The 12611-nt window shown below is 41.4% G+C and overlaps 1 protein-coding gene across 1 annotated transcript in view; it reads right to left on the bottom strand.

Annotated features, from left to right (window-relative positions):
- Nucleotides 1–12359, bottom strand: part of MYO3A (myosin IIIA) — a 204365-nt gene extending 192006 nt beyond the window's left edge. The window contains exon 1 of the mRNA XM_077809469.1: nt 12192–12359. Within this exon, the coding sequence (XP_077665595.1) occupies nt 12192–12359 (168 nt within the window). The remainder of the gene's footprint in view (nt 1–12191) is intronic.
- Nucleotides 12360–12611: the final 252 nt, after the last annotated feature.

Below are 12611 nucleotides of genomic sequence, written 5' to 3'. Positions count from 1 at the left end.
GTAGCGTGGGCATGTGCTGGGTCCCCTCCCAGAGCGACTGTTGGAGTCCTCCACCCTCTGATATAGGAGCCTGAGGTGCTTCAGGTGCTTTGAACAACTTTTATTAACATGATCATTAAACTATTTGTGAGCAGCTGCCAGGGTCTGAAGTGCCAGAAAAACACAGATCTATATTGCCTTTATCTTGGACAGAGAGAGTTATTTTATTATTGCTTCCTTCTTGCACCAATGTTGGTGCACAATGGTGTAAACCAGCCTCTCCCCTCTCTCTCTGTCATTAGCTGCTGCTTCCATTGGCTCTGTGTTGAGATTGGCTGTTCTGCCCTCCCTGCTAAGGGTTCTTGAGGGTACTCGAGAGAGACCTTGTCTCCTCAAACCAGTTGGCTTCCACTTGACAGCTTCATATTGGAGTCTGTGTGTTGGCATCTGGAATAAATGCCTGAAATATGTCCAAACCCTTCCTGGTAGCAGCAACAAACTGCTGGCTGGTGATTTGTCAGATCTCTTAGTTGGTGATAAGGTTTCCCCATTCAGCGCCCAGAATCTTTTGTAGACACATTTTCCAACGGCATCTAGTTTTCGATCATTTTAATAGCTCTCGCAGCCATACAACAACACTGAGATTATGTTTGAGTTGAAAATTCTCCATTTTACCTATGCTATGGTATATCTTTGATGTCCATAACACTGTTGAGTTTAGTGAATGCTTTTCCTATCCTTGATGTCACAAGGTCTCTGCTGGCTAGTATCGTGCTACCGTGCCAAACAACAACTACAGAGTTAGACTATAGCCTGGTTTCACACCATTTTCCAGGTTGAACCATTCTGTTCTCTGGCTGTTCATCCTTACAGTGCAGTTTACATCATTGTACATAGCGTCAAAGACTTTAACTGGAATTCCATAAGGTTGAAGAATAGTATGTCTATGCATGCTGTCAAATGTCTTTTGAAAAACAACTAAATGAAGTTGATAAGGGGAAGCTGAAGCATTCTAGACATTCTTCTATGACGGTCCTTAGTGTGAATATCTGATCTACACAGGATCTCTAGGGCCTGAATCCAGCCTGTTTTTCTACAAGCTTTGCATCCACTGCTCTTTCATTCTTTGTAATATCACAATACAGAAGACTTTCCCTATAATGGCAAGGAGTCACACTACTGTCCAATTGTTACAGTCAGTAAGATCACCCTTTTATGGATATTCTGACAATTTTCCATGGGTCAAGGGGAGGGGGGTGTCTCTTTTTTCCAGACTTTATTGAACAGTTCTGCCAGTTTCATTAGGGTGGTAGCGTCAAGTGCTGTTAGCATTTCTGCTGTGATTTGATCATCTCCCACTGCTTTGGTGTTTTTCAGCTTCTTGACTGCAGCCCGTACTTCTGACATCTCTATGAGACAGCTGTTGGGATCAGGTTGATTTGGTTCATGTTTCATTGAATACTAGTACTGAGGTAGGGCTGGGTCTGTTGAGGACTTCTTTCTGTTCTGCCCATCTGTTATTTTGTTCTGCTTCAGTTGTAAGCATTTTTCCATCTATACCCTTCATTGGCTGATTTCCTGTTCTGAAGTTTCAATCACTTGGTAAATGACTAACTTCCTATCATAGCAGCAGCTTCAGTTGCTAGGCCTTCAACATATCTCTGTTTTATCTTCCCTTGCTTTTTACCATTTTGTCTGCTTTCTTGTACTTCTTTACTTTTTCACCCAACAGTCAAATGATCTTAGCATGCAGAAGTTTTCTTGACAGTGCTTTTCCTTCCTCGATATGATGCCACGTCTCTTGGCTTATCCAGTTCTTGCTGTGTCTAAGGCTATGTCTACATTACACACCTTATTGTGGCGCAGCTATAAGCTCTCCCATCTAGCTGCTCTATACTGGCGGGAGAGAGCTCTCCCGCTGGCATAATTAAACCACCCTGAATGAGCGGCAGTAGCTACGTCAGCAGAAGAGCGTCTCCTGCCAACATAGTGCTGTCCACACTGGTGCTTTTGTTGGTGAAACTTATGTCAGTCAGGGGTGTGTTTTTTTCACACCCTGATCAACAAAAGTGCTCATGTAGACAAAGCCTAAATCTGTGTTGATATCCAACAGTGACTGCTGCAACTTGTAACATGTTGCATCTGAGCACTGCCCATTTTCATATAGGTCCATTTCTTCTGCCTCTGGTAGTGACTATATATCTGTTTCTTAGTTCAAGCTGGAATTTCTCACAGTACTCTTTTGTGCTCAGTTCTGTAGTGTTGACTTTCTTTGCCACATTTTGTTTAATGCTGATCTTTTCCCCTTTTAATTTCAATTTGGCAATACAAAGATTGTGATCATGGCTGACATCTGCTGCTTGATATGCCCTTGCCTCTTGGACAGATGACCAGTATCTCGAGCTGATGCAGATCGATCATGTTTATTTACAAATGTCTCTAGGAGGCAACAGGGTGTGACAGTTACAGTAACTTCCTTCAATATCCGGCACAAACCTCATTTAATTACATTTAACTATTTTAGGAGTTCATTGTATTAAAAATGCAAATCTTTAGATTACTGTGAGAATGTATGGAACTTCTTTAAAAGGAAGGCAGGATGAATGCAACCACTGAGAAGCACTGTGAGCTCCAAAAGACTATGTTGAACAACAGGGCAGAGACCAATTATCTTTTGGGACAATGTGCATGAAGTGGAATCCCTAAGACATACTTAGGAGGAGGGGACTGCAAATTCTGACCTATGGATTCAGCCTTTGAAGCTTCAACCCGAGCTTTCGTCTGCTGATCACCTGCAAACACTTCAAAGACAAACTGTATAAAGGGTTAACTACGGCTTTGTCTACACTTGAAATTCTACAGCAGGACAGCTGCACTGTTGGAGCTGCACTACTTCAGCACAGACGCTACCTACACTGATGGAAGTGGCTCCCCCATTTTGAAGAGGTAATCCACCTCCCTGAGAGGCGGTAGCTAGGTGGATGGAAGAATACACTGGGGATTAGGTCAGGTTACCTATGTTGCTCAGGGGTGTGCATTTTTCACACCCCTGGGTGATTTAGTTAAGATGACTTAATTTTCAAGCATAGACCGGGCCTGATTTACTCATGAGAGTTCTAGTTTGGAGCAAAACGAGTGATGAACTGGTAACCACGAGATGACCCCAGGGTAGGGTTTGAAGGATTGTTCACTGGCCAGAGACGGGATGTGTGAGATTCTGGTAAGCTTATTAGCATGCATGTAGGTTCTTTTATTGTTTTAATATGTTTTCTCTGTAACGTTTTTACCTTAAGAATAAATGGGCTTGCTTAGGAAGAGCTGTGTGGTAGCTTAACTGGGGGCATTACTCTGTTTACCCATCTCCAAGGAGAAAAGTAAAGCAGGTTGGCCTAGGCAGCCTGACTTTGCTGGGGACACCACAGTTAGGCAGGGAGCTGTGCTGCCTGGAAATACCCTGGTCAGAAGGGAGAGAGATGCAGGTTTCCTCCTAGGAGAGGTGACGGCTGAGGAGACAGGAGCCCAAAGTGAGTGCTCTTGCTGAACCACAGAGGGGGAATGCAGGTGTGGTTGCCCTGATCTGTGACACAGGATGCTTGCCAAAACGAGGTCGGACACCAAGCAGAATTCAATGAGTCTTTTGCCATTTTGGTTAACGATTCCCAGCCCATGCTTCCCGATTGCTCATTCCATTCCCTGGTCATGACACCCTACTTTGGGCTTAAAGTTGCTCATCACAAGGAGTTGTCATAAATATAAAGGGAAGGGTAAACCCCTTTGAAATCCCTCCTGGCCAGGGGAAAGCTCCTCTCACCTGTAAAGGGTTAAGAAGCTAAAGGTAACCTCGCTGGCACCTGACCAAAATGACCAATGAGGAGACAAGATACTTTCAAAAGCTGGGAGGAGGGAGAGAAACAAAGGGTCTGTGTGTCTGTCTGTATGCTGGGTCTTGGCCGGGGATAGACCAGGAATGGAGTCTTAGAACTTTTAGTAAGTAATCTAGCTAGGTATGTGTTAGATTATGATTTCTTTAAATGGCTGAGAAAAGAATTGTGCTGAATAGAATAACTATTTCTGTCTGTGTATCTTTTTTGTAACTTAAGGTTTTGCCTAGAAGGGTTCTCTATGTTTTTGAATCTAATTACCCTGTAACATATCTACCATCCTGATTTTACAGGGGGGATTTCTTTATTTCTATTTACTTCTATTTTTATTAAAAGTCTTCTTGTAAAAAACTGAATGCTTTTTCATTGTTCTCAGATCCAAGGGTTTGGGTCTGTGGTCACCTATGCAAATTGGTGAGGCTTTTTATCCAACATTTCCCAGGAAAGGGGGGGTGCAAGTGTTGGGAGGATTGTTCATTGTTCTTAAGATCCAAGGGTCTGGGTCTGTAGTCACCTAGGCAAATTGGTGAGGCTTTTTACCAAACCTTGTCCAGGAAGTGGGGTGCAGGGTTTTGGGAAGTATTTTGGGGGGAAAGACGCGTCCAAACAACTCTTCCCCAGTAACCAGTATTAGTTTGGTGGTGGTAGCGGCCAGTCCAAGGACAACGGGTGGAATATTTTGTACCTTGGGGAAGTTTTGACCTAAGCTGGTAAAGATAAGCTTAGGAGGTTTTTCATGCAGGTCCCCACATCTGTACCCTAGAGTTCAGAGTGGGGGAGGAGCCTTGACAGGAGTAAATTGTGTTTTGGTATTTTACCACTCACACGTTGGAGGCAATTATAGAACTTCTTTTTATCCTCATCACTACGTTCTTTTGTCAGAGCATAGCCCTGTACGACTGACATCTTTAGGCATCTGTTTTGGAACGTGGCATAGAAGATGCATTGGTTGATAGGTTCCTTGGAAAAAATCACTTATCAACTGGGAACCTGTCATTATGAGTGCTACTCCTTCTGAGTGTACATCATCACTACAACTTGAATAGATGAGATGTTTTCTTCTCTTTCTTGAAGTGCTTCTTACTCACACCAGTTGGGCTGCTTTCATCGTTACCCAAGATTTTGAGTCCATATTTGGCCATCTCCCTGATGATCTGTGAGATCTTGGAATATGAGAACAAATGTTTCAAACATCAAATAACCCCCTGCTTGCAATTTGATGTGGCTGCTTGTCCCAAGCCTGTATAAAGTGGGGAGGGTTGAGCACAAAGCTAACGCCCTAACTTGTTCTTTAAAACAAAGAACCCTTCCCTCCCCATCCCGAAATCTTCAGAACCAGTCTACCATTCCGGCAAAAATGGCCTCTCAGCAGAGAATACTACTGACCCCTCATGGTGCCTGGAGGTTCCTGGTGAAACCCAGTCTCTGGAAGGGAGGATTCCAAAAAGTTTGATGTTGGCAGCAAGAAAACACATCAGAGTTGGTTACTGGAACATGAGAACTGAGAAAGTACTTCCTACCAATCTCTGTCTGGCCAAGACCAGCACCTAGGTCAGCTGCCTAATGCTGAATCCAGACAAAATGGAAGTGATATTGGTGAAAGAAGAAAATGCTTTGAAGTTCCAACATCTATTTTCATCATACCCTCTATTCAAAGATAGGTGGCAAATTTTGGGCAGTGCTCTTCTCAATACACTGGCTACCCATCAAATACTGGGTCAAATTCAACGTGTCATTGCTCAGGCTGTGAGTTTGTCATGGAGGTCACGGAAAGTCATGGATTCCGTGACTTTCTGTGACCTCCAGGACTTCTGCAGAGGCCGGTGCACCTGGCTCAGGGGCAGCTCAGGAAGCACCTGCACCAGTCGCACCAGTCACTGCTGGGGCAGTCTCGGACCACCGCGGCCCCCTGCAGCAGCAGCAGAGTGTGGGTGTGGAAGGGGGTTGGGGAACAGGAGGGGATGAGGCGGGCTCGCTTACCTTGGGGGGCTCCCCGGAGTCGATGATATCCCCCTCGCTCAGCTCCTAGGCAGAGGCATGACCAGGCAGCTCTGCGTGCTGCCTCCGCTTGCAGGCACCGCCCCCACAGCTCCCATTGGCCGCAGTTTCTGACCAATGGGAGCTGCGAAGCTGGTACTCTGGGTGAAGGCAGCATGCACAGCTGCCTGGCCACGCCTCCGCCTAGGAGCCGAGCGAGGGGGATGTCACTGCTACTGGGGAGCCCCCCAGGTATGCGCTGCCCAAAGCCCGCCTCACCCCGTCCTGTGCCCCAATTTCCTGCCCCCTCCCACACCCAAACTCTGCTGCTGCTGCTGAGGGAGAGGCATGCCTGCTGGCCCCGCCAAACCCCCTCCCCAGCACCAGTGGGGGTCCCGGGCAACACCGCCACCCGTGCCTTCTCCAATACCAGTAGGGGTCCAGGGCTGCAGGCTTCCGCCCTTCCCCAGCATCCAGGCCGCCCTTCCCTAGCATCCATGGTGCCCCCAGGCTGCCCTCCACCCCCATAAGTTTTAGTCAGGGGTATATAGTAAAAGTCACGGACAGGTCCTGGGCTGTGAATTTTTGTTTACTGTCCATGACTTGTCTGTGACTTTTACTAAAAATACTTGTGACTAAAACGTAGCCTTAGTCATTGTTAAACTTAGGCCAGTCCCAGTAGGACCTTGAATATACCTCAGAGAGTCTCTTTCTGTGTGATGACAACCTCCCATGAAATCTTATGTTCCAAGGGAACTATGAAGTTTTTAATTTTAAGGATGATGCTTATGGAACGGGAGAAAGGTTCTCTTAGCCATAGGACCACCCAGGCTTTGGATCCCATTACTGGAAGAGGCAAGAATCACCACAAATCTCCTGGCCTTCCAAATGAAAAAGTGAAAGTCACTTCTTCAAATTAGTATTCCCACAGACACACCTCAAAATAAGAACTCAGCAGAGAAGGAAGAGGAGAGGGGGGAAAAAGAGATTAGGGTAAAAAGGGAGGAGAAGAGGGACTGAGTGTGTCTGCTAGAAGAAAGGAATAAATTAAAAAGCAAAAAAAGTTAAAAGCCACAACAGATACACTATAGCCGTGGCTGCCTCAGGGAAACAGAGGAAAATTGGACCACTGTCCTACTGTGATTTAATAGAGGTTATTGTCTCCTGAGGGGCACTCAGATATTATGTGGTTTGTTCCATTATAACAAGAAATATGAGAGAGAGAGAATGAATAGAATATTCACTCCATCTATAACAGAAAGGACATCTTCCTCTTCGTTTTATGGGGTGGAAGATAAATATATTAACTGGATCTATTTGGTTATGTTTATCTTAATAAAACATTGCACAAAACCCAAACTGCTCATAAAAGGTCAAATTTCCCCCTAAGCAATAAAAGGGCGCCTTTTAATAATAATTGACATTAAGATTTTTAGCCAAAATTATCCATCAAGTTTACTGGACTTTATAATCAAGAGAATGAGGAGTTTGTATAGTTTGGACATGAAAATGGCTCTCAAATTATTATTATTTCACATATAAATGTGTGTTCCTGTTCCACTTTTACACATTTTTAACTGTTATTCAGCAAGGAGCATTCAAAAGCTATTAAGGATTAAAGAGAAAATTCTCAGTCTCAAATCTCCCAAGATCATGTAATTTATGGTAATTATTGAACAATATTTGAAATGTTTATTCTCATGTAGTCATGATTTTCACCCATCCAAGTTTGTCTCTCAAATTTAGCAATTGTGTAGCGTCTCTCCAAAGGCAAAAATGTAAAATTAAAAGAAGGGAACCCAGAAAATGCCTTTTTCCCCCATCACAATGGCTCCCTCTGCAGCTATTAATAAATCCTTCAGTTTAAACTGCAGAAAGAAGTCTAGTTCATTCGATACACCCTACTTACAATATTCATGGTTACATTAGGGTGAAGTGACTCACAGGTATAGCAGATAATGCCAACATAATGTAGATATAACAACAACATTGTAAGGATGAAGAAGAAGAGCAAGTCCATCCAGAAATTAAGTGATTCAGCGTTATTATTCTACTACATTTCTTACTGTCCAGTTAGTGCTGACCACCTAATGGATCACTTATTTATCCACTTAGTGAAGTGTCTATTTCTGGGCCAGTGGACAGTTTCCTGGGTTTGGACAGAAAATTTGGTTTTTGATGAAATTAAGATTTTTGGAAAAAGGATCTGCTTTTTCTCGACAATTTTTGATTGACTGTTGGAAAACCAAATATTTTCATTTTTGGCTGAAAATTTTTGAGTTTCCAGTTGAAACTTTTTAGTCCTAGGCAGTTTAGGATGAAAACAAAGAGAAACAAAATAATAATTTTCTTCTACGAAAAAGTTGAAGTGACATTTTTTTCACTGAAAATTGACGAAAGAGCAAAGTAATTATTTTTGCCTAAACGTTCTGTAAAAAAAATAAAATGAGTAATCATTTTCTGACCAGTTCTGTCCTTGTCGCCTCTTACTCATTCCAGCTCCTTCAGACTCTCCTCTCTTCCTCTGCTCCAATTCTTCCTCCCCCCTGACATCAGCTTTATTTCTTCTCTCTCTCTCTCATCTCCACCCTCCTTCCTTTCCTTCCCCTTTGCAAATTGGGGTGTGATTTTCTGACATCAATGCTATATTGCTTCCCTGCCTCCTTCAATAATCCAGTTAATGCCAAACATTCATGCATTCTTGTGAAACAGACTGGTGCAAAAAATGTTTTCTGCTATCTAGGCATGCAGCTGAGCATGGATCGCAAGAGAGCCCTGATTATGCAGAATCTGCAGTAAAATTGAAGGACCCTGTTCACAGCTTATGCCCAAATAAATTTGTTAGTCTCTAAGCTGCCACAAGGACTCCTCGTTGTTTTTGCTGATACAGACTAACACGGCTACCCCTCTGAAACCAGAAAACAGTAAGATGCTGTAAGATGTTTTGATGCATTTAAATTCATTTCATTAAGATTGTAATCTCTTGGCTGTGAATTATTTTTGCTTTTAAAATGCAACAAGATGATGAATGAAGAACGGGCCCCATTTCTGGTGTAGAAAACATGTGAATAACAGAAAGACTAACAAGGACCAGAGTGAAGATAAATTTAATACCAAGTTTACAACGTTAATACACTTCACAGGTTTCAAGGCCAGAAGGAACCATTACGATCACAGGCACTGGCTTTTTCCTTTCCCCACTCTGCCCCAGGCCCCACCCCCACTCCACCCCTTTCCCCAAAGCCCCACTCCCACGCCACCTCTTCCCACCCAGTTCCACCCCCTCCCCAAAGCACACCTTGTCCCCACTCCCTCCCAGCGCCTCCTGCACGCCGCGGAACAGCTGATCGTGAAAGTCAAGAGGTGCTGGGAGGGATGGAGAGGAGTTGATCAGCGGGGCCACTAACAGGTGAGGGGGGGAGGGAGCTAAGCACCCGCTTATTTTTTTCCAAAATAAGTCGGCGCCTATGATTACGATAATCTAATCTGACATTCTGTATAGCTCAAGCCATTTGAAAGAGACGAGTAGGAATGTCTTGTTGTCTACATTTTGTGGTCTATTACCCCATTGCAAGCATATCCAAACAGAAAGACCCTTGGCACCTGTGTAGCTCAACTGAAGTCAATGGGGTTCCTTAAGAGCACAAAGGTCTGCCCACTTGGATCTATTTGCAACAGAAGGACCCATGGTTACTAACAAGAATGGTCCTGTTGATTTCTCTTCTCCTCTTTCAAATCTCTCCTCAGAAGACACTACTTCCATAAGGCCTATTAACTACTAATCTGTCATCCAAAGAATTTCATTTATTTATGAAGAAATATGCTATGCTATATGGTGAATCTACCTCCTGGTCATCTGGTGCTGTGTGTGTAAGGATTGTTGCCTTTGTCCTTTTAAATGGTAATTCATCAAGGAAGTGGAAGACTTGGTCCTTATGTTTTGTTAAGCACAGAACATATTTAGAATGATAAATATTTATTGGTTCAGCATTTCTATTTTAGAAGAGTAATTTATTGCATATAATCTAGATAAGCAGACTCAAACATGCATTCTATTGTCTTGGAAGGGAATGGCTGATTTATTTGACAGTAAGAGACTTTTTCATAGGTAGTATGTAAAAAAGTAAAAGGGACTAATGGTGAAACTATAATTATAAGACAGTTGGGATTCTGTATGTGCAACCCATGAGGGAATTTAGAATTTTTTCTAGAAGAAAAATAAAAGAAAAAAGTGTTTGATCGATACCCAAGAGAATTCAATGCTGAAACTAATTCTACATTAGAATTAACAAAGTTCATATCTGTGACTGATGGATTACATCTGGTCAATTAAACAGGCAAGTGTCATTCCCAAGAACACAAAACATAAGAAAAATACTAGGGCTGTCGATTAATCGCAGTTAACTCACACGATTAACTAAAAAAAATTAATTGCGATTAATTGCAGTTTTAATCACATTGTTAAACAATAGAATATCAATTGAAATTTATTAAATATTTGTTGATGTTTTTCTACATTTTCAAATATATTGATTTAAATTACAACACAGAATACAAAGTGTACAGTGCTCACTTTATATTATTTTGATTACAAATATTTGCATTGTAAAAACAACAAATCGTATTTTTCAATTCACCTCATACAATACCGTAATGCAATCTCTTTATCGTTAAAGTGCAACTTACAAATGTACATTTTTTATACATAACTGCACTAAAAAACAAAACAATGTAAAACTTTAGAGCCTGCAAGTCCACTCAGTCCTACTTCTTGTTCAGCCAATTGCTAAGAGAAACAAGTTTGTTTACATTTACAGGATATAAATTCTTATTTACAATGTCACCTGAAAGTGAGAACAGGCATTCACATGGCACTTCTGAAGCTGGCATTGCAAGATATTTATGTGCCAGATATGCTAAACATTCATATGCCCCTACATACTACAGCCATCATTCCAGAGAGGACATGCTTCCATGCTGATGACGCTCGTTAAAAAATAATGCGTTAATTAAATTTGTGACTGAACTCCTTGGGAGAGAATAGTCTGTCTCCTACTCTGTTTTACCCACTTTCTGCCATATATTTCATATTATAGCAATCTCGGATGATGACCCAGCACATGTTGTTCGTTTTAAGAACACTTTCACTGCAGATCTGACAAAACACAAAGAAGATACCAATTTGAGATTTCTAAAGATAGCTACAGCACTCAACCCAAGGTTTAAGAATCTGAAGTGCCTTCCAAAATCTGAGAGGAACAAGGTGTGGAACATGCTTTCAGAAGTCTTAAAAGAGCAACACTCCGATGTGGAAACTACAGAACCCGAACCACCAAAAAAGTAAATCAACCTTCCGCTGGTGGCATCTGATTCAGATTATGAAAGTGAACATGCTTCAGTCTGCACTGCTTTGGATTCAGAGTAGCAGCCGTGTTAGTCTGTATTCGCAAAAAGAAAAGGAGTACTTGTGGCACCTTAGAGACTAACAAATTTATTTGAGCATCCGATGAAGTGAGCTGTAGCTCACGAAAGCTTATGCTCAAATAAATTTGCTAGTCTCTAAGGTGCCACAAGTACTCCTTTTCTTTTTGCTTTGGATTGTTATCGAGCAGAACCCATCATCAGCATGGACGCACATCCTTTGGAATGGTGGTTGAAGCATGAAGGGACATATGAATCTTTAACGCATCTGGCACGTAAATATCTTGCAACGCCAGCTACAACAGTGCCATGTGAACATCTGTTCTCACTTTCAGGTGACATTGTAAACAAGAAGCGGGTAGCATTATCTCCTGCAAATGTAAAAAACGTGTTTGTCTGAGTGAGTGACTGAACAAGAAGTAGGACTAAGTGGACCTGTAAGGCTCTAAAGTTTTACATTGTTTTATTTTTGAATGCAGTTATTTTTTGTGCATAATTTTATATTTGTAAGTTCAACTTTCATGATAAAGAGATTGTATTACTGTACTTGTATGAGGTGAATTGAAAAATCCTATTTCTTTTGTTTTTTATAGCATAAATATTTGTAATAAAAAATAAATATAAAGTGAGTACTGTTCACTTTGTGTTCTGTGTTGTAATTTAAATCAATATATTTGAAAATGTAGAAAACATCCAAAAATATTTAAATAATTGGTATTCTATTATTTAACAGTGCGATTAATCCCGATTAATATTTTTAATCGCTTGACAGGCCTAAAAATACATATGTAGCTAGAAAACATCTTGGTCAAATGTTTATAAATAATGGTTATTTTCCACTTTATTTTTCTAATGCAACTGACAAACCAACATATGAGGTTACATAGTAAGTTACAACTAAATAAAAAACAATTTAATATTAAAGTAGCTTACGTGAACTGGGTCCAAGATCTTGACTGCTGCTTTACTGCCATTTTTTTTGTTCAACACCTTAAAAACTTTGCCATATGTTCCTTTGCCAATAGTCTCAATTATTTCCCATGTTTCTGAAGGATCAGGAAAACTATCAAATATTATTGTTTTCCCAGTTAATGGAAGCATCTCCGATATCAGGTCCTGGAAAGAAAAAACCTTATTTCAGTTTTCATTTCATATAAGAAGTCAGTTGATATTAATTGCTTATAAATGTGATAAAACTAAGATATCAGTTATAATCTCAGATGTAACTGCAGTCTGGAACTGCTTTTGCATGCAGTGTGCATATAATCACCACAATGGAACTCAAAAGGACAAGGGAAAATGAATTTGTGCTAAATATGGATAGTAGGATCAACATGGTATGAAATGGGGAAA

Source organism: Eretmochelys imbricata, chromosome 2 (genome assembly GCF_965152235.1).
Source record: "Eretmochelys imbricata isolate rEreImb1 chromosome 2, rEreImb1.hap1, whole genome shotgun sequence".
In the NCBI taxonomy this organism is placed as follows: domain Eukaryota; kingdom Metazoa; phylum Chordata; order Testudines; family Cheloniidae; genus Eretmochelys; species Eretmochelys imbricata.
The sequence above is the reverse complement of the archived record's forward strand: the minus strand, read 5'-3'. Positions and strand labels throughout refer to the sequence as shown.